General features: G+C 35.2%; 2 protein-coding genes across 4 annotated transcripts in view; both read left to right on the forward strand.

Moving 5' to 3' along the window:
• LOC18783384 (plant cysteine oxidase 4) lies at positions 628–8,151 on the forward strand. 3 transcript variants are annotated; one of them, XM_007215837.2, is made up of 6 exons: positions 628–834; positions 1,320–1,654; positions 5,722–5,867; positions 6,329–6,476; positions 7,443–7,646; positions 7,787–8,151. In XM_007215837.2, the coding sequence occupies exons 2-6, from the start codon at positions 1,552–1,554 to the stop codon at positions 7,903–7,905; spliced, it is 720 nt and encodes a 239-aa protein (XP_007215899.1). In that variant the 5' UTR covers positions 628–834; positions 1,320–1,551; the 3' UTR covers positions 7,906–8,151. The 3 variants fall into 3 exon arrangements, with proteins under 3 accessions (XP_007215899.1, XP_007215898.1, XP_020415785.1); XM_020560196.1 differs by lacking the exon at positions 628–834 and adding an exon at positions 2,557–2,638 and having other exon boundaries at positions 1,544–1,654; XM_007215836.2 differs by lacking the exon at positions 1,320–1,654 and having other exon boundaries at positions 629–834.
• The window catches only part of LOC18782555, a 23,848-nt gene continuing 15,605 nt past the window's right edge, over positions 14,803–23,045 (forward strand). Inside the window, exons 1-6 of the mRNA XM_020559888.1 lie at positions 14,803–14,955; positions 15,774–16,223; positions 16,776–16,852; positions 16,965–17,001; positions 17,267–17,438; positions 17,723–18,063. Coding sequence (XP_020415477.1) covers positions 15,821–16,223; positions 16,776–16,852; positions 16,965–17,001; positions 17,267–17,438; positions 17,723–18,063 — 1,030 coding nt within the window. The 5' untranslated portion in view covers positions 14,803–14,955; positions 15,774–15,820. The remainder of the gene's footprint in view (positions 14,956–15,773; positions 16,224–16,775; positions 16,853–16,964; positions 17,002–17,266; positions 17,439–17,722; positions 18,064–23,045) is intronic.

Consider the following 23,045-nt stretch of genomic DNA (forward strand, 5'->3'; position numbering starts at 1 on the left):
CTCTGTCTTTTGCTTTATATATATAGATAGATAGAGTTAATCGTTTTATTAGTCCCTGAACTTAGACCTGATTTGCATTTGAGTTCCTCAATTTCTAAAATTGTTCCTGTGGTCCTTAAACTTCACTTTCGTTAGAACCAATGGTTCTGACATCAATTTTGTTAACTGTTTATGTTAAATGCGGGGTCAAAATGGTATTTTTATATTAAAATAAAAAAAATGAATAAAAAATAATATCCTTAAAATAACAATAAAAAAAATCAAATAAATAAATAAAAAATCAAGTTTGAAGAGAGTAGAAATCGGGATAGAGGGAGAGGACAGATAGTTTAATTTTAATTTTTTTAATTCATATTTAAATCAATTTAATACAAAGATACCGTTTTGCCCTTGATTTAATAGAAAAATTAACAAAATTGAAGGGTGACTATTTGTCATAATAAAATTGAAGTTAAAAGACTGCGGGAAGGATTTTAAAAATTGAGGGACTCAAATCCAGTCTAATTTTAAGGACTAATAAAACGATTATTTCAAAATAGATAATATATAGATATAGATACAGATTAATTCCATTTGAAAAAAAAGGTCAAAAACGCGAGGGGTACTTTTGTGAATGTGTAGCAATATGGAGGCCAAAGGGGTGTAGAAGAGAGACACACACGGACCCAAAAAGGCCGTAAAAGGAAATGACGTAGTCGAAGATCTTCCTTCGGCTTCTTCCTCCACTTCCCCTTTCCTCCTCTATACTGGCGATCTCTCTGCTCTTTCATTCCCTATGTTTCATTTTCTACCTCTCACTTGTTCCACAATTTTCGTCTATCTCTCCGAACCCAGGTACTTTAGCTTCAAATCCCATCTCAATCCATATTCTCTCTTCCTTATTGGATCTCATTTATGGCTTTTTCCAGTTTGGATCCAACGTGGGTCTTTCTTGTTCTTCTTATAATCATTGTAAAGTTCAAATTCTCATCATTCTGTTGGTATTGATATATAATTCCCTGATTTCGTTTGATAGATTTTGATCTTATTCGCTTTTAACTACTTGATAAATGGTGTATTTTTTTATTTTGATTTTATTTTATTGGAGTATATGTATAATGTTCTGCATGTTTTTCACTTTACCTTTTATTGGGGTGCTTAGAATTGGTTGAAAGAATGATAAAAAAGATAACTTTAGAATTGAATGAAACAAATCGCTTTGATTAGTTGCATATGTGTCATAAAAAGTACGAGATGCAAATTCATAATCTTTTCTTTTCGTGCATGCTCTTAATGAAAATTTTATTAACACTGCCTTAATATGTATTCTTGTTGAGTAGGTGCTCATAGATAAGATTAGCAGAGAGGGATCGAAAAACTGCCATGGAGTTTCATTATTGTTTCTGTCGTTTGCAAAATGAGAGGTTTGATATGCTGAATAGAAGGCAATAAGGTTTCCTAATTTGGTTTTGGATTGGCATTGCAATCAATAAGCTTCTTGCGAAGATGTTATCAGCTTACTGATTTTTGGGGCTGTAGTCCGTTCAGTTAAGTTGGTACCGTCTTTGCATCATGCCATATTATATTCAGAGACTCTATAATGTTTGCAAATCATCATTTTTGCCGAATGGACCTGTGTCAGAAGAAGCACTCGAAAAAGTTCGTGTTAAACTAGGTATGAAGAAATGGTCCTTTTATCTCCTGATATATCAATCCAAACATGTTCAAATTGTGCTTGCGTTCTGCTGCTCCATGTTCTACTCTGCTAATTATATGTCATTGCCTAGTTGGAACATCGAAAAGACAGACAAAATTGTTGTTTTGAAGTGAATGTTAATTTTCGAAGAGAAGTTTTGTCTTGAAAATCCTAACAAATCAAATATACTAGTTTTTCCAGGGCAATTTCGGTGTTTATTTTTAACTCATCAACTGAAGTGCTCCCTGCTAAGTCATAAACCGGAAAGGAGTTTCCCATTAGTTTAGTTAACTTGCTAATCTAGCTATGTAAGAAACCGAAGAGTACAAGGCAGCAATGAACTTTAAAGCACATCAAGAAAATGTAAAAATTAAAAAAAAAAAAAAAAAAAAGGGATTAAACTTACTCATATTAAACCGAAATTGTTTGTATTTTTTTTTAAAAGCAAAACCTAAATTGTTCACACTTAGTAGTTATCAGACAAAAAAAATATTCAAAGCACTTGATAACATATAAAAAATAAGAGGTACCACCATCAGGGATTTCTGTTTGTTCTGAAAGCTTCCTCGTTCATTTTATACATTATGCTTGAACTTTGTTATAAAATTATGGCTCTTTAGAACCTAAATTATGACTCGTTGCAGTAAAAACATACTTGTGTATAGGGTTTTGGATGGTACACATGTAGGTGAGCTTGTCAAGTATGCTATAGTATTAGGGAACTTGGCAACTTATCTTTTCTCTTTCTTTTTAGCATTATGTAAAGATGCTTCTACTAATACTTTCTTGGAGTTTAAGTGAATCGGATCATGTCTTCTCTGATATACTCTTTCTTTGTTGACTCCTTGAGTTGATTTGTACTTGTTTTTTGTGGATTGCAGTTGATTGATTTTTCTTGTGGATTTGAATCTGAAATTGTTTTAACTTGATGTTGAATATCTCTTCAAGACGAAAGTCCAATAGGTCAGTAATTTATGGTTAAGGTTAAATTATCTGGAACAAGGAATCCAAGTCTCCGATGTATATGGTACATCCATCTTTAATATATGTATCATTTTCACTTCCTCAAAAAGGATTAAAGCTTGTTGGCCTTTCACGATGTTAGATGAGTAACTTTCTTAAAATTCTAAAGAACAACCCCCATACCACCTTATCTTAAAAATGTCTACACATGTTATAAACCATCCTTTATGACATGGATGTTTATTTTATGTGGTCTTCAGTGAATTGACATTTGATTATAGGGTAATATTTCACAATATTTTCTTGGGCCATATTTATTTTTGTTTATTGTAGTCAAAGTTGCTTCTAATGGACCTTATTTTGTTGATTTTTCAATTTCCCCTGTGATAACGTTTTAAAAGTGGTTTGACTTTGTTTTTGTATTTTAATATTTTCTGCTTTCTGACATACTGGTTTTCTCTGGTTTCTTTAAGGTCTGTAAGTCTGTAGTCCCCTGAAGTATTAATGACCATCCGATATTTCCATTACCACGTAATCACTGATTGGCATATTGCCTCCCTGCCTTCTATGTATATATGTTTCATTTCCTTGTGCACCACTAACTTGAAGCTGTAATCAGTTAGATAAGAAAAAGGGACCTATGACAACCAAACTACCAAACATTGTTTGTGCATTCAGGTTTATGCATGTCTTTTTATTTTAATGTGTGATCAGAATGGCTCCATGCTTCAATTTGTCTTTTTATTTTGGAACTTGCCTGTCTATTATGTTCAGGCCACCATAATTGTATGGTGTACAAGTCGACCCTAAACCTTAAACCTTAATCCCTTATTTGAATATGTCCATTGTCCAGACTAAAAGAAAAATTCTTAAAGTGGCATGCTCTTGTTAGCGAGACGAAAACCATTATTAGTAGCTTGTTAGACCACCATCAACAAATTGGTGTCCTTGGTAGTTTGATCAAGTTTGATAGGTATCTGTAACAAATTTGGAATTAGGAGACAACAACGACACATTGAACCTTTTTTATTTAGGACTTTCAGCACATCTAAGATATGCTGCTTGCTCCATGTTTGTTGAGCACTCCATAGTTAAGACATCTGTTACTTAATAATGTTTGGTTAGTTGCAGGGGAGTACGGCTAAGTCTTCCCACATATAAAGTAAAGCTGATGTAGTACAGCCCGTAGGTGTTAGATTAAGCACTTAAACAATAGAACAGAGAAGAATATAAGAGACCGAGGAGAAGAAATATAGATCGAAAAGACGAGATAAAGGGCTGAAACAGTAGAACAAAGAAGAATATCGGAGATCGAGGAGAAGAAATATAGATTGAAGGGACGAAATCAGAGAGTTCTAGGAAAAGGTTTACTCAACATTCAAATCTGAATTTTAAAGAACTACATGGGGTTATTTATAGCAAACTAAAACCTAGAAATAATTGGATAAAAATCCCTTGATTAAACAGAAATCATAACCCAAATAAAATAGGAAACTTAAAACTTGAAATATGGAAACTCGAAAAGTAGAAATCCTACTAGTAATTGGAAAACTAGAGAATCTAAGAAACAAACAAATACATTAGGAAACTAGTAAATTTAGGTCCTACGCGTCCTGCATCAAAAGCTCAACCTCTTGAGTGCAAACCTCAAGGCTCAAGCTTTATTAGTTTCATAAGCCTTTCATGAGTTGGCTTCATGCCTTGACAACTCTGTTTTTTATTTGTTTTTAATAGATGTGGGACTAGTGTAGTGGCTAGGCTTGTAAAGACCCCTGGCCCAACGGCTGACCTGACCCAAGTTTGGCTTGAGGTTGGGCTTGAGGTTGGGCTTGATTCAGGCTTGCCTCGAGTTGGGCTTGGGCCTAGGTGCCACAGCCTCTCCTTGCCCCAGTATTTATATTTTAGAAGTCTTATTATTTACATAAGTTTAAGATATTTTTATTTATTGGAACTGTTATTCACACTCCAAAAAAGTCATCATGCACGCCTCAGTCTCATATTAAGAGAAGTTAGTTAGTTTCATACAAACCATAAGCATCACCACATGGGATGCATGTGCAGTATGATGCAAGTTGCAATAAGGAGAAAAAAAGTAAGGTGTGGGAGAGAGAAGACGGTTGAGAGAAAGTGGAGTTTAATTACTATGTAAAAGGGGGGTCTTTGAATTTTTTTGTATTACGATTGACACAGGGAGTTTTCTTAATAGTAGTGTAGATAAATATTAATAACTTAGTTTTAGATGATTAATTGTAAATTAAAAAAAGGATAGGATGGGTACGGCCTGGTTCTGTCTGTAGCTCCTTCCCTCCTTTGGATCAAGGTTGGGGCCCGACCTTGGCTTTTTGTAGATTGGGTTGCCCTTCCCTGACCCAAAAGGTTATTGGGCTTTAGCATGAACTGTCCCACCTGATTTACAAGACATCTAAGGCATTGAAATTTTTTGCTTGGTGCTGAAGGCCTACGTGGTAAACTTGAATAATTAGTACTACAAACTTCTGTAAGTATTCCTTTCCTTTGTGATGAAGGATTACCTTCTACTAGAGCTAAATACTTATGATCATAATAAGAATTTAAGACATATATTTTAAACTAGTATTGGATTTTTGTAGACACTTAGATACAATAGCTTATTCCTTAGATTAAATATTTGAGCTGGTCTCAAGCTTCTTCACAAGCTGTCAAGCTTTGTTCACAAGCCTTAACAAGTCTAGTTTTACCATTGCACAGGCTTCGCTTGTTTATTAAATGAGCTTGAAAGTTTGACTTCTGTTTGTTCTTTTATTAAATAAGTAAGTATAAGTGAGCTTTGTTGAGCCAAGCTTCGTGCTGCTTGCCAACAGCTTGACTCGATTTTCAGCTCTAGTACTTGCATCTGCACTGTTAATACACACATAAGCCGTGGTCGTTGCCCGTAGCATCAGGATTAGCACCCTTTTGTAATGCTATATGACATGCCTCATTTTGCTTTCTTTCTGCACATAATAGTGTGAAATCTTAAGGTAAACACTTCCTTTGTTATGTTATGTTATTTTTTATTTTTTATTTTTTTGCACTTTTTAACCTTGTATATAATTTTGTTTCAGAGAAAATTAAGCCTGCTGATGTAGGTCTCGAACAGGAGGCACAGTTGGTGCGTAATTGGTCAGGTTCTATGCTTGAGCGTAATGGGGATCAGCAGTCACTGCCACCAATCAAGTACTTGCATTTACATGAGTGCGATAGCTTCTCTGTGAGTACAGGGTGACAATTCGTCAGTTATTGATTGCAAATTGTTTTGGGTTCCATTTTGATTGTGAGATTTCAAATCTAGGGATTTTAGCTAATATTTAGAGTTAAATTGCTTGAGAATAGTATTAACAATGCATAAAATTTGTATTCCTGTGGGATGAAATAGATATATATATACATGGATTTCAAATGATTCATTGTTGTACCTAGTCATCTCAAATTCATAATATTATGTAAAGTCTAGTTCTTTCAAATATATTGCAGTGTATTTGTACAGTTCTTTTAAAAACTGTAAGCTTATTATTAATTCCGAATCCATTTATACAAATCTCTTCAACCAAATGGAGCCTTAGAGTTCTAAGACTAAAAATTTCTGCATGCTCGCAACTGCACAATCAATGTTCACTTACAATTGGATATCCAAGTATCATGGTATTTATCTATTGTTATTATTTTTGGCAGATGGGAATTTTTTGCATGCCCCCTTCCTCTATCATACCCCTTCATAATCATCCTGGAATGACTGTGTTGAGCAAGCTTATATATGGTACATTATGTGTTAATTCATATGACTGGCTTGATTTTCCTGGTCCTGCCGATCCATCAGAAGGTGTGCTTTTCCACAGTATCTCTCATCTACTATATAAATGTTAGTTAATGTTTTGTTTGCTTGACGTAATATCTCCTTTGCATGCTTCAAAAATTAAACAGCATCCTGTTTGTGAATGTTTGTATCTGTATGCGGGAAGTGTTTTGATTCTTACGACAAGGAAATTACCTGTGGGATTGTGTTTCCCAAATCCTGTGAGCTCTGTCATCATTCTAGCATGTTCTTATTTCACATTTTGAACTTCTTTTAACAGTTTTTGGTTGTTAATTGCGGCGGGATTAGTTATATGTTTGTCTTGACACTAATACGTTGATATATGAGCTGAGATAAGTATGAATATGTTTTTCAATTATTTAAATATATAAATTAAGCATGCCATGAAAACAACCAGCTTAGAAACATCAACAGCTTTCCATTTTACCTTTGTGCTTTGCTTTGAATGCTTGCTATATATATGTTTTCAGTTACGGTTCGACCAAAGATTTAAGGAACAGTTTTAGCCCCTTTTGAATGAAATTCATTTGGCTAATTACCTTCAGTTTTTTGTGTGTATGGTTTTCTTGGGGATTCGTGTTGGATGACTTTCGCGAGACAAGGTGGATATTTTGTGGGATAAAGTAGCCTTTGGACACCCCTTTGGGCGTCAGTTTCTTCAGAATTCCAGGAAATACCTTTTAATTCAATTTTTACAGATTGGAGGGCTGCTGTTATTTTTCCAGTAATGTAATTTAGGCTTTATAAGATTTGTTAGCTGCTAGATCTTGTCCTCTGCCACTGGTTGTGTATGTGCTTGTTATTTAATAAATTTTTGTTTCTCACGGAAAAAAAAAAAACGCAAAAAAGAATTTTGGTATAGTCTTTAGCTCGCTGAATAAGTAACTCTTCGCATGGCCATAGTTGTGAAGGGGGCTATCATAATTTCATTATTTTTTTAAAACTAGAAACCGTATTTGGTGATTTTTGCAGCTAAACCTGCAAAGCTGGTCAAAGATACTGAGATGACAGCACCATGCCCACCAACAGTTCTTTATCCAACAACTGGAGGCAATATCCATAGTTTTAGAGCTCTAACTCCTTGTGCCATCTTTGACATCCTTGCGCCGCCTTACTCCTCTGAAGATGGACGGCACTGCACGTATTTCCGGAAGTCCTCAAGAAAAGATCTGCCTGGTAATGCAATTTGTCTACGTTGCTGGTTATTACAGTTGCAAAAATTCCATTTGGTCCTAGAATAAGGATAACTCATAACTGGTAAAATTTGTCTACCATGCTGATATTCGTAGTTTTTGTTTGTTTTGTTTGGGATGAAGGTTATCTTGAGTTTGAAGGAGTTACAGAGCCACAAGTAACTTGGTTAGAAGAGTTTCAACCTCCCGACAACTTTGTGATTCGCAGAGGGCTGTACAAGGGCCCTGTTATTAGAACTTGAGAATTCTTGTTTTTTGTTTATACATTTTTAGTTAAATTTGCGTTTTTCATGATAGGAACCATTGAGGGGGAACTTTGGCAATAATTTATTTTTGGCTTATGTAAGTTGCGCATTTGGCTTGTACATAATAATACACCAATGTAGTCTGATTTACTGACCTCACATTAAACTAGTAGGGCAGTCATTGGAAGTTGGAAGAAAGAAATCATGGCCAATCACATTCGCGTTGGCATTTTGTTTGTTTTATGGTCATTGATCGTATTCGTATGGCGATTCTTCATGCCTTGGTGGTATTTTCCCTAAAAGATAGTTTTTGCAATCAACCTTTCAAAGAAGTGCATAGGTAGCTACCCAAGTGGTGTGCAATTAGGCCTGGCTTGCCTATACTGAGGTTTGTCAGGCAACGATTGTTTGTGCTGTCTTAATTTTTCAGAAGTTAAATTTGATTGGCCTGCAGCAGCTGAATTCCAGTACAGGTCGGGTCGGACCGGGATAGTAAACGGGGTTTGGGGGTGATAATTTTCTTATATGAACTTATTTTTTCTTCAATTAACAAAAAAAATCATAATATAGCACATGAAAAATACAATCACTATACAAGTAATTCTCAACCCACTTGATGTATAAGCCAATGGTCCGCCAAACACTTAGTTTGAACAACACGTTCATCCAATAACGAATTTGACTACTAGTTCAAATCCAAAATTACATTTTCAAGTATATTGGAAATATTGAGTTCATCTTTATATATTTGGTCATAGTAAGATTGTTAACTTATCATGAAAGTTAAAAATCGCTTGATTTAACCTCACATAGCAATAGTTGGGACATCAAGTTCTCCATTTTAGCTTTCAAACACAATAGCTTAGGATTTTTATTTATTTTTGAATTTTTTTTACGTACCACGGGAATAGAAACTATGACCCCTCTCCTCTTAACTTAACTCTCACCAGTTTCATATAGTCCGAGTTGAAGGATTTATCTTGTTTGGTGTCTAAGATTGGATATGATAACTCCCTATATTTAAAGTATGTTTAAGGAAGAAATGAATTTTTTTTTTTTTTACCAAGTTGAAGGTAGAAGATGGATTGTTCGTGAAGAAAACTTATCCCATCTAATATCCCCATAAAATAGTAGGATAATAACCCCCAAAATGGAAATTATTTATCTCTACCTTCATTTTCTCGTTCAACATACCATAGATTTAATGACTTATCCAATCCAATTAAATCTTAGCCACCAAACGAGCCCTTGCAATTGGCTCTTGGAATATGGCAGGGGATGGATTAAAATGTATATGTATATGAATGTTTGAACAAACAATTATCAGTAAAGTATATCATTGGGGCTTGCGGATGTTATTAGGAAGAGTTAGAGTATGCCTCTTAATGACAGAATTTTTTGAGATTCTGAATTGTTACAGTATTAAAAGAAGTGTTCAATTAAAGAGAATAACAAAACTATGATCAAACTGAACAAAATAAAACCCCGCACATAAGGATGAGCAAATGCATATATATATATATATATATATATATATATACAGTCTCCTTCTATTGAGGGACGCCCTTTAGGGTACCCTACAATTTTTTTCCTAATGATCCAAACCATCTATTTTTTAGGTCTTCATTCATAGATCATCCTTATAAAAAATTAGACAAATCGGAACCTGTTTCGACATCCAATTGTGTCTTACAAAATCAATGAACACGGTACTTCACGAAAATACTAAAATTTCAATAACTCAATTGAGTGGTCAAATGATATCTTATTCAAGTGATTTTTTGTAGAGATGATCTTTGAATGAGTATCTACAAAATAGACGTTTGGATTAGTGAAATACAATCGGAGTGGGGCCTACAAGGGGTATTCCTCAAATAAGCTTATTTGAGAGATCCCTCAATAGAAGCTCTCTGTGTCTGTATATATATATATATATATGCACTTCAATGCTTTTGGGTTGGTGCTGGATTTTCTGCCTACCTACCTATACTAGTTGACAAATACATACAAAAATGGACTATTTGGCTTCACCCTTCCTTCCCTACCTCCGTAAAACAAGAACATGTGAATTTGAGCTCTCTCTCTCTCTCTCTGTGTTGAGATCTCATATGGTGCCTATGTTCGCGGCAACTCTTTATCCAACGCAGCCAAGAGACCACCACACACACAGCTAGTTTGATTCTTTCTCAGTATATATACATCTCTCACCATGTTAAAAAAAAAAAAAAAAAAAACTTCAGTTTTAAGTTGTGCAATTATCTACATTTACAATCCCGTAATCAAATTATGAGTAATATTTTTCTTAAGAGCTTGACATGTTATATTGTCATATCATCAATTTAATTAACTCGTTAATTAAATGACATATATAATGTGTCAAAGTACGAATGTGACAAGGAAGTATTATTTACCGAAATATTTTATGAGGTATAAAAAAGGGATATTAAAGGCATTGACAGAATACATAGCTAAGGTCTATATATATTTTCTTTTATTTATGCACTTCAATAATTTCTCTCAGTCTCAATCACTCATCTTGATTCATGCATTATGCATGAGAATATTGACCGTATACATATTCTTGTGGTACTGACTACTATGTAAGCAGTCCCATTTGGGTTTTAAAAATATACAATCAAGGATGTCCCAAGAGCTGCATGGAAGTTGCATGGCTCTAGACCTGCCACGAAACGGTTTGGAAGCAGTCAACACACCTGACTAAACTTGCCCCTACTCTTTCTTATACGTGAATATACGTACATAATACGCGTATAAGAATACGATTTAGGGACACATATATATCAATAATTGATAACTGCTTCTCCATATATATATATATATATATATATATTAATTTTCTTAAGTTCTCGACGCGCGTTTCTACACATCCAACGAATAGTTCTTCATGCAAAGACAGATAAAAAGATGAATTATAATTGATCTGATCTAGAGTTCGATCTCCTCCAATGTAATCTAAAAGGAAATAAGCTCCCACCTTCCTATATCTCTCTTGACAAAATCATTGGGCATGGCTTTCGGTTACGGTTGTTGTGTAGTCAATGTAGGAATCATATATACTAGCACACAACGGTTGACAAAGTTTTAGTACAAGTGACAACCCTAGCTATGGTTGGCCTCCAGATAAACTAAGCAGACCTTGTCAACCCCCAGAGAACAGTGCCCTTTGAGTTTTTGAATTTTTTTTTTTGAACTTCCCATTTTAAATGTACCTATCATGCCAAACAAGAGTAATTAATTAGGTCAAATGTAACATAAAGGATATATGAGATTAATTGCCATCTCAACTCAACCCTAATTTTAAACAAACAAAAATAATATTCTCAATCCAAATGCCATAAAACCAAATGAAATACCAAAGTTAATTTCAGATTGGGCAATAGACATCAAACCCAAGACCCATAGAAGAGTGTATCTGAGGGACTGACTGATAATTATGTAATCTACTAGTCAAGTAGCATAATCGTCTCGTACAAATGAACCATTCGGTCTTCATACTCATTTGGTTTAGTGACATTAGTCTTTGTTCGTTGAAGGAGATGCTATATATGTTCAATCTTATATATTTTAACATTTCTCACTCCAAATGAAATAAAATAATTCTTTCAATCAAAATGAAATAACACCAATTAATGAATGGCAGTTAATCCAAATAGGTTCAAAGAGGGCATAAAACCCAAGAGAATTTCTTATTTTGTTAACCCACACGAGACCCGATCTCCTTCTCTCCCGCATACTCTTCCCCATTAAAACTCATACTTTTTCGAATATTTGTCTTCACTTGACAGAATCTCTCTCTCTAGGTCTTCAAATATAGTACATACACACCCCCTAAAGATCATGTCACACATTTCTAGTAAATTTTAGGTGTCTTTTAGCCAAAACCTAATCCTTGAGATGATGCCTCTTCGCAACCTCTTGTCTTCCCAATTAATAAACAAATGGTATGATCTTATGTCATGACAAATTGTGGAAATTCTATTGTAAGATGCTTTGGAAAGTAAATACTTGGACATTGGGTAAAATGGCAAGAAATAGAGACAACACTTTTGTATTTTTTGTATTTTTTATCAAGAGACAATATTGGGGTGAAGTTTAATCTTATCAACTTAGTTTTCCTCATATTCCCCCAATTTCCAAATAGACTGGGGTAACAGAACTTTTTACACTTGTCAAATTTAAACAATATTGGCAAAATTTTAATCAAAAAATAAAAAATAAAAAAGACACGTGTCAAAACCACATTTGTTGTAAGTAGGAGCTTCTCTTCAATTTTAAGGAACGAAGCATTTTTCTTTTATTATTTCGAGAAATGAAAGATGGTCGACAAGAATTTGATGACTTGGATGGTTATTGAGCTCAATATGAGTTATGTCCCCGGGTTACTATGAGATTCTTACTATACAAGAAAAAAAATAAACAATTAGTAATTACAAACACCCATAATTAGGGCTGGCAAGATTTGCTTTCAACCCCCTGTCGAACAATCAAACAACTTCAAATGAAGGCTCCCTAAAAGTTCTATTTATAGTAATATTTGGGGTTACATGATTAGGAATAAGAATTAAATCAGGAATCAAATCACAACTATAGGAAATTTAAACAAGCAAACCTGCCGAGCATTCTAACCGGTCACCAGGATTGGGAGACCGATCGACCTCGAACTCACACTCCCGTACATTCTGACCCGAGCCGGTTTGGATGCCTTCTTTGGTGAATCATTATCCACAGCTCAATAATTCGCAAATTTAGAATTATTCTATATATATATATATATATTAATTACACAGTGCAAGTTTCAAATAATCTATCTCTCTTGAGATTTGAACTAGGCATGGCATGGTAGATCTGCCATGGTGCCTGACAATGACAAAAGAAAGGGGTGTGTGTAATTTACATCTTTATTCTTTAAAGAAAAGGGTGTAAAATAGAAGACATAAATATACTGATTATATATATAATATATGAAAATTCTCCTATGTGGACGTCATGTATTTTGTTATATATAATATCCATTTACATGTTATTATTGTGTGGACGTCATATATTTTGTACTACCTCTCTATGCTTTTCTCACTGTTAACTATAGTGTCCGCATAATGTACGGACATCCGAACGAGAGATTATATATTAAGAACTTCAGATGAAGAAAAAAAAAAAAAAGGAGTCATATATTCACTTGTAATTAATCAAGCACTAGCTAGGGAACAGTTTACATATATAAAAGGAGTCCAATTTCGGCTGATCTGGGGTTGAACTACAAGTGGTGGTATTCCATGTGTTTTAATAATAAATAAATAAAACCAAGTGTTTTGTTTTTGTAAGTTTATTAATCTCAAGAGACTTTCTTGCAGAGTGTGATACTTCTTGTCATATATAATGACTAGCTCAAGGACTTCTTGGAAGGCCAAAGCTGTTACATTCAACCATTTGAACAGTAGTGCAGATGAGGACAGATTAAATAAGATTGTTAAGAATATGTACAACAATAAACAAAACAGTGGGAAACAAAAATCAGAGAACAAGAGGACAAATGATTGTTTAGAAAATAGGGGGGGGCAAGAAAATTATGTGCATGCATGGCCAGGTTTACATCAATGATATGAGGACGACGGTTTACCTTTCCCACGGTATACGTGGACCGAGATTTGATTCATTTTGCAATAGAATAATTGGGTTGGAATAAAATTAACAATGTATATAACATTATTAGTTTATATATATATATATATATATATCTATACACACAGCTTAGAATCTCTCAAATAAGTTTTGTTGATGTAAAAAAGTGATTTGGCATTCTTGGGTTCAACTTAATGATGTTTGGGCCTTCGGATCCCTATTAGCTTCGGTAGAAGCGTCTGATCTGCAAGAAAAGAAACGTCATAGGTGTGGTACCAGCCGAAGGCTCTCAGATGCTTAAGTAAGTACGAATTTAGTAAGATAACTGAACATATCTAAATGCAGTATGCCGAAAGTTCAGAGTACCTTCATTTTGGAACTTATGCCCCTTTTTATAAATCTTGAGAAGTGTGCATATTGTGTAGAATTTCTATATGGGACTGTTGGCATTTACTGTGGATGATCCACGTGTCCAGAGGGTGTGTTTGCCTAACTACGCGATCGGCAGCTCAGGGTGTTGAAGGCTTCCCTACCGATGGTCTTTTTGTCTACGTGTCTCGCACTTATCTGCTGTCGATTCTAGTATAAACAAGTTTATTTGAAGGACCCTTCTATATTGTATTGTAATGATCCGAACCATCAGTTTTTTAAGTCCTTCAAAAATATCTCTGAGAAAAATCACTTGAATCCAAAACTATTTGACCACTCAATCAAATGGTTGTCATTTTTCGGATTTTCTTGAAGTTCGTTTATTTGATGGTCATAACTAGATGTCTTAATAATCTATGAATGAAGAATCGAAAAATAAACAATGTGTATAGATTGAAATAAAATTTTATTAAACCCTAAAGAGTATCCTTCAAATAAAATTATTATGGATCCCTCAATAGAAGACCTACTCACTAGCAGAGGTCAACTAATAAAGATTATCACGGATAGGTAGGCAGAGAGAAAAATGGACAACCTGTCAAATTAAGAACAATCGGTAAAGAGGAAAGGCTCCAGAAGTCACATGATTTTCAACAGTAGTGTTTTGCTGTAAAAATATACATCAAGTCCTGTCCAAGTCCGACCATCGTCTTCTTATAATACAATATTGTGAATTATTAAATATTAATTATTGAAGTCTAAGAATATATGAATGTAATGCAGCATAAAGCTTTATTTCCACATATTCTTCTATATCTATAATACATATAAATTCAACTTAGCTATATATATATTTCTCGATGCAACAAGGAGCACACAGTAAATGCTCTCTCTCTCTCTCTCTCTCTCTCTCTCTCTCTCTGTGATTCGCATGTATCTACTGTTGGATCAACTGGGTTTGGTGTCAGCTGGTTACATGGTGGATTTATGATGAAGGTTCAGATGAAGTGCAGTGCTTGATTTCTGTGTATGGATATTGTAAGTTTGAAATTATAACCCTCTATCTTGAATCTGCTTTCGAATATATATATGTAGCTGTTTATAGCTAGGTTTTGGATAAAATATTCGTCGTTTGAGGTAAAACTTGATAAGCTTTATTTAGCCATAGGTTTGAATCTAGTTGAAAGTCTTGTTAATTTTCATCACGATGACATTGGAATCATGGAGAGAAGAAATGGAGGTGCTTGTTGATCACTAATGGGTTTGTGCTCGCCTTGATCACTTTCACTTTCTCTCATGTGAATTTGGATTTCACAGTTATTTAGCAGATTATTAGATTCATCTCAGATAATTATCAGATCAAAGAGTACTGAATTGAAACTTTCATAATTCATTATCTTAATTATCTTCTCTCTCTTACCGTTATTTAAAGCTACTATCATCATGAATTAAATTGAATCGCACAGCTGCAACCAAGCTCATCAATCTACTATTGAGAAAAGGAATTAAAATGATCCATGTGGATTTTGCTGCTCCACTCCAAACTACCACTCTAATTTATCCCCTTCTAGGGTTACGGGTTCGGCTCGCATAGGCAAGGACTAAAATGCAACACTTTGGAGTAGAACTATGTGCCTTAACTAAACTAGTTAGGATTTAGTTTTCTAAATTTGTTAGAAGTTTCTCTAGATCTTGGTACCATACAAGAAGAATCAATGATTTGCGGTCTGATAACAAAACAAGCTTACACGACTTGACAAGACAATTTATCTATATATCATATATATATGTATAGACAATTTATATATAAATGAACTACTCTTACTAAATTGTTTGACAACATAAGATACTTATAGACTAAATCTATACCAATATTGATCATCAAGTTCAGAAGTGATGAGGCATGCTAAGTGGAGGACCGAAAGAAATATATAGACGAGATATGGCGCCTGAGAGAATTGAGATTTCAGATGAAGATGATCAAAGCAGTGATGCAAGTTACGAAATTCAAGCTAAAAATGACTGTTTACGCAGTTCTCAAAAGTGTTTGTTCTTTGACCTGAATGAGGAAGCAAGTATTGGAGATGATGATCAGGATGTTTCTTCATCCAACGAAGGCACCCAAGCCGTTGGGAGCAGAATATCTCCAGTAGGTAATTTAAGTTGTAATAACACAAGTGTTGAAGGAAAAGAACGGACAATTGCAGTAAGGCAATATGTTCGATCCAAGATGCCGAGGCTTCGTTGGACTCCTGATCTCCATCTAGCATTCATCCATGCTGTTGAGAGGCTCGGCGGACAAGAAAGTAAGTTTGAATTTATTTACTAAGTAAGGCTTAGTCTCTTAAGTCAACACCATTGTTGGGTTCAGCTGATCATAATACAATTCAAAGGGATGAACTTTCTATTTTGAGTTTTCTTCAACAATAAAAGTAGATATAGAATTTCTTTTCTAGGGTCTTACTATTTTTCATTTTTTGATACAACGATATTCTATTTTAATTTAATCTAAACTACGAGGAGAGAGATTCGAACTCAGGTGCAGAGTGAGGAGCATACCTGATCTAGCCAACTTGGCTAAGCCCATGTCTGCGGTTTTACAATTTTGTTAGCTCGCAAGAAAGTATAGCAATAAGGATAACTTGAGAGGTTTCATTTACAAGGACTCAAACTCAGTATGCCCATTTTGAAATATATATATATATATATATATATGATAAATTTTATTGATTTATATATCACTGTTGAAAGCTTGAGTCTTAAGTTACCTCTCAAGTTTTAAGCATGTGGATAGTCTAATTCATATATATTGGTGTTGTATCTTTTAAATTTCTGTTTTTTAACTGAACTGAATACAGGAGCAACTCCAAAATTAGTTCTTCAATTGATGAACGTGAGAGGACTTAGCATTGCCCACGTAAAGAGTCACTTGCAGGTAATTAACTTTTCACTGGTGCCCCTAACTGGATATGTTTAGTTCTTATTTTGTATCAATTAATTTCAGTTCTATAGTTTCCTGAATCATCATGAAATTTTTGAATCAGCAGATGTATCGAAGTAAGAAGCTGGACGAGTCAGGCCAAGGTAAAGTATCAAAACCCACCTTAAATTTTGGAACTAATTCCGCTATTGGTCCCGTAAATTTTTTTATTTTTTATTTTGAGAGGAAATTGGAAACCCAAAGTGTTTACATGAAGCAGATGTGGATTAGGTCTGAGTTGATCCCTTTCCTCGCAGATTAGAGTAGTTTCGACTAATTGGATTCTTATCAGTAGTGTATGCCATAAAGCAAAGCCTTTCTTCAAGAGAAAAGCTCACAAAAAGTTTGTGTACTTATTGTTCTGTTCAGTTATCTCTCAATCAAGTAGAGGAATGCAAGTAAAAGATCACATTCTGGAAGCCTACCGCAAATTCAATCCTTATGGGCACTTAAGACATGTTGATGACAACGGAAGCCATTTTGCTTCTCCACCGGTATTGAAACAGCAGCCATATGATGATTTCAACGCAAACTCTTCAAGGTAATTTACCAGTCAAACCTAAAGAACTTGTGTGCTTATTTACTAAATTAAGGGAGAAATGTTGCCTTGGTAGACATACGGATCACATGTTAAGTTGCGAAATTGTAAAACTGGACTGTTGTAGGAAATATATATGGATTCAAGTTTGGATATATATATATATGTAGTCCAGAATTCACAGTTTCACAACATAAAATGTAAGCCATTCGACTAAAATAACATTCTCAGTATATACATATATAGATAGATACCAACTTTGAGCTTTTCGTGATCCTTTTGTCAAGGTCGATTTCATTGTGGAGAGTAAATTCCGGGATAGACAACCATGGGAGCAATATAAGAAGCTCAAACATTTTTCATGTAAGGGAAGCAATAACAAGAGATGGGCCTTTTAGACCCAGCCGATTTCTTGAAGAGAAGAGATGGCCTCCTTGTGAATTGATTGGAAACCACATGAAGGGTAGGAGACATTTGCTAAACTTTACTTGGGGTGATATCAATAATGTTCCACAACCTAATAACTTAGTATGGAGCGCCAAGGCAAGTACCATTAACCAACATCAACCCAATACATGCAGTCCAAAGTTCATCTCTAGTAGCTATGAACCCTCACTACTACAAAAAAGCAAAAAGACGACGGTAAATCACCGTCGTGTATTTGGTTTTTCAATGGTCGTAGAATCCACCGTCATCTTTTCCCTCATAAACCACGACGCTAAATAACCGTCGTTGTTAAACAATACAACGTCATCAAAAAATACAAAACGACGTCTTTGTACTGCAAAAGATCTAAAAAAAGCAATCGATGATGATAATAGACGACCAATTCTCTAAAAAGACCGTCGTTAAAAAGGGAAAATATGACACATATTAAGAGAACAAGGCCGCAAGATAGACATACAACGACGACAATAAAAATACGCCGACGTTAAATATAATTTTCACGACAATAAAAAATATGACGTCTTTAAATACATTAGAAGACGACGTTATTGATACCTACTACGTCGCACATATAAACACAACCGTCGTACAATTAATTTTCCACTTCGATTTTTTGATAAAAGATGACGTGGAAATAGTTGTCAGTGTCATTATTTACGACGTATGTGTTTCTATAGTAGACGTTGAAAAACTAAACAACGTCAGTTACAAATATATGAGAGTCGTATTAAAAAATTTATACGTCCTATTTTCAGAAACAAACAACGACCATAAATATTAGACGTTGTTAAATACAACAACGTCGGAAAACAATAAAAACAGACGTGTTTAGTCTGCTAAAGTTCTACAACGTCTCTTATTTACAAAAAACCGTCGTGAAATAAATTTTCCACTTCGATTTTATCTAAAAAAGATGACGTGGAAATAGTTGTCAGTGTCATTATTTACGACGTATACATTTATATAGTCGACGTTGTATTTATATGTATTCATTACTCACGACGCACTTAATAATATAGACGACGTTGAACGTCTAAACAACGTCGGTTCCAAATAAATGAGAGCCGTATTACAGAACATATAGACGGCGTAGATTATGATGGGAGCCGTATTACAAATAACGTCGTTTAATTGTTATTAGACGGCGGTTATAATGAATTTCCGTCGGAATTAATTTCGTTCCTCTTCGTTTATAAAAGAACTTGCGACGTGGAAAATGTATGATGACGTCGTATTTTTTAACGTTCAGATTATATATCTCGTTTTTTAGACGTCGGTATTATGGGATTGGAGTCGTGTTATTTTGAATTACATGGCGGTTCTTTATCCTTCACCGACGTGATATCCTGAATAATTGCTTCACAATAGCGTCGTGGTTCTTCATTGTTACGTTGCTTTAAGACGTCGGTAAATATGCTGAATAACTGATTCACAATAATGTCGTGTTTTATTTGAACGTAGAAAGTGAAGAAATCACATTACAATATATTACAAAATTAATGTCATACACTGCCAATTACATAAGCATCATTCAATCCATATATCTTCACACCCATCTCGAATATTTTGACCGCCTAACTCACCTACCAGTTCATCAAATGTGTCAACATTTGGCATCCCTCTAGTAAATGGCTCACACTCAATTATCACATCACCTAATACTTCATCACCAATAACATCATTATATTCTCTACTAGGCATTGATAACACTACCGACCAACCACGATGCATCGGGTCGTCAACAAAAAATATTTGTTTGACTTGAGAAGCCAAAACAAATTGGTCATTCCTATGTCCAATTTTACTCAAATCTACAAGGGTAAATCCAAGTTCGTCGACTACAAGACCAGAACTATCTATCCAATCACACCTAAAGACTGGGATTGTAAACTTTTGGTAGTCAAGGTCCCAAATTTCTTGAATGACACCATAGAAACCCATATTTGAGAGAATTGGGTTTTTATCCTTGGCACTAGCAACTTGCATGGTATGTGCAAGTAAATAAACTCCACTATTTTGAGTTGTCCGCACATCATCTTGTGCCTTGATATTGAATTTAATACCTTTAATAAGATAGCTCCTATATAATGGCACTGACATGTTTGGACCAGCTGCTAGCCACCTTAAATTTTCTGATACGCCATGATTGTCTTCCTCAACTTCACTTTGAACCTGCAAATTAATCATATCTTAATTCATCCTAACATATAAATAAGAAGAAAATTAAAAGAGAAATACGTTATTCAACAACATATACCTTGAAGCGTAGCCATTGAATGAAAGTGCTATTGTGCTTATCCTGCAGCCACTTTGTTCTCTTTCTAAATTTTGGATAAGCAGTCTTGATGTGGATCATATGTTGCCTACATGACACGAAAAATTCAAGCATTACGGTCCCAAATATATAAGATAAACATAAGAAATAATTTTAAATGGAAACTTAAAGAATAAAACTCATACGTACTCGATATAAGGTAGGACTTCCTCCGTATTCTCCAAGACATATAGATGTGCTTGATTCAACAGGTCCTGATCAACTACGCTCACTGTGCAACCTGATAATGGCTTTGAAACTCCCATCTTTTGGCTTGAAGGCACTCCAACTGTACTAACATCAGATAAATGCTGAGTACAAAACTCTACCGCTTCTTCAGCTATATACCGCTCAGCAATGCAACCTTCGGGACGAGTACGATTCTGAACATACCCCTTCAGCACTTTCATATATCTTTCAAACGGATACATCCACCTAAAATATACTGGCCCACATAGACGAACTTCTCTGACAAGATGTACTACTAGATGAACCATGATATCAAAGAATGAAGGGGGAAAGTACTTCTCAAGCAAACACAGAGTAACTACTACATCTTCTTCCAACTTATCTAGCTTGGAAACATCAACAGTCTTTGCACATATAGCATTGAAGAAGAAACACAAACGAGTTATTGCATACCTTGCAGGCTTCTCCAAAACAGAACGAATTGCCACAGGGAGCAATTGTTGCATTAAGGTATGACAATCATGTGATTTAAGGCCAAGAAGTCTTGAATCTTGTACAGATACAAGATTTTTAATATTTGAAGAATAACCTTCAGGGACCTTCATACCATAGAAAGAATTGCAAACCTCTCTCTTCTCTGCTCTTGACAAATTCCAAGGCCCAGGAGGCAAACGAGTACGTCTTTCTCCATACTCGGGTTGCAAATCAGTTTTGACCCCCATGTTCAATAAATCTAATCGAGCAGCAATCCCATCTTTATTTTTTCCAGGGATCTCCAGCAATGTACCAATGATACTATCGCAAACATTCTTCTCAATGTGCATAACATCTAGGGCATGCCTCACAGGAAGGTATTTCCAATACTCGAGATCAAAGAATATTGATTTCTTCTTCCAACAAACTCTGTCACCATTTTCAACCATATGCAGCACTTCTTCTCCGGTTAATGGCTCTGGAGGTATGCCATATTCAGGTTTCCCATTAAAAGCTGCACGTTGCCTCCTATATGGATGATTGATTGGTAACCATTTTCTATGCCCAATGTAACAAATTTTGTGGCCATTTTTCAACCTGTGACTAGGTGTATCATCGCCGCATATTGGACAAGCTTTATATCCTTTAACAACACAGCCAGATAAGTTTCCATAGGCGGGGAAATCATTAATTGTCCACATTAATGCAGCTCTGAGTGTAAAGTATTCTCCATTATGTGCATCATACACTCCTCTAATCCCAACCCACAAGGATTTTAAATCATCAATCAAAGGCTCCAAGTAGACGTCTATATCATTTCCGGGTTGTTTAGGACCGGAAATCAATAAGGTTAACATCATGAACTTTCGTTTCATGCACAGCCATGGAGGGAGATTATATGTAACTAAGATAACCGGCCAACAACTATATCTGCTACTTAGAGAACTGTGGGGATTGAATCCATCAGATGAAAGAGCCAATCTCAAGTTTCTCGGCTCATTACCAAACTCAGGCCATTTATCATCAAGAAGTTTCCAAGACGGGGAATCCGCCGGATGAGACATCTGACCGTCAATTGATTTTCTAGCAACATGCCACCAAGTCAAACTCTTAGCTGTCTCATGTGATTGAAACATCCTTTTAAACCTTGGAATTGGGGGAAAATACCACACCACCTTCGCTGGCACACCCTCTTTCAAGATTGCATCTTTGCCTTCCTTCCACCTTGAGATACCACAAGTAGGACAATTAGTTGAATCCTCATACTCCTTCCTATACAAGATGCAATCATTGGGGCATGCGTGCATTTTCTCATAACTCAGCCCCAATGCACACAAAGTCTTTTTAGCCTCATACATGGAGGTTGGTATTGTATTTCCTTCTGGAAGCAAATCGCCTTGAAGTATCAATAATTCTGTAAAACAGACATCACTCATCCCATGTTTTGCCTTCAAATTATACAACTTCACTAATGCCGATAACTTCGTGTACTTTCTACAACCAGGGTACACTGGTTGATCTCCATCCCCAATCACATTGGCAAACTCATACGGATCCGAACCAAAATCACCAAAATCATTATCATCCATATCAATTTCTTCAGACACAAAACTGTACCTACTATGGCCATCATCTTCTTCAACATTTCTGCTAGCATTAGTAGTTGCTTCCCAAGGTTCTCCGTGAAATGTCCAATTCTTATAGCTTTGGTCAATTCCATTAAAGTATAAGTGATCCCTTATAATTCCAACCCCAAACAACTTCAAATTAACACATTTAACACATGGACAACGGATATGTGTTGTAGTTAGAAGATTTTCTACAGCAAAGTTCAAAAATGCTTCCACCCCAAACTCATATGCCTTCGATCTTCTATCCGAGTGCATCCATGACTTATCCATCTCCGACACTATAACCTATTATCTATAATAAAGTGAAAATACAGGCAATGACCATCACTATAGCAGATTATACAATGATCTAATCGCAAGTAATAAACAACAGAGACGACGGGTTTTAATCAAAAACAGACGTATTTGGCATATATAGACGACGGATTTTCAACAGACGTCGTCTATTATACGTAATACAAACGACGGTTTATGAAAAAACCCGTCGTGTATAAGTATACAACGACGGGTAGTTAAAAAACACCGTCGGTGTATCGTCGTCGTACCGCCCTTAAA

This window comes from Prunus persica, chromosome G3, assembly GCF_000346465.2.
Source record: "Prunus persica cultivar Lovell chromosome G3, Prunus_persica_NCBIv2, whole genome shotgun sequence".
In the NCBI taxonomy this organism is placed as follows: Eukaryota; Viridiplantae; Streptophyta; class Magnoliopsida; order Rosales; family Rosaceae; genus Prunus; species Prunus persica.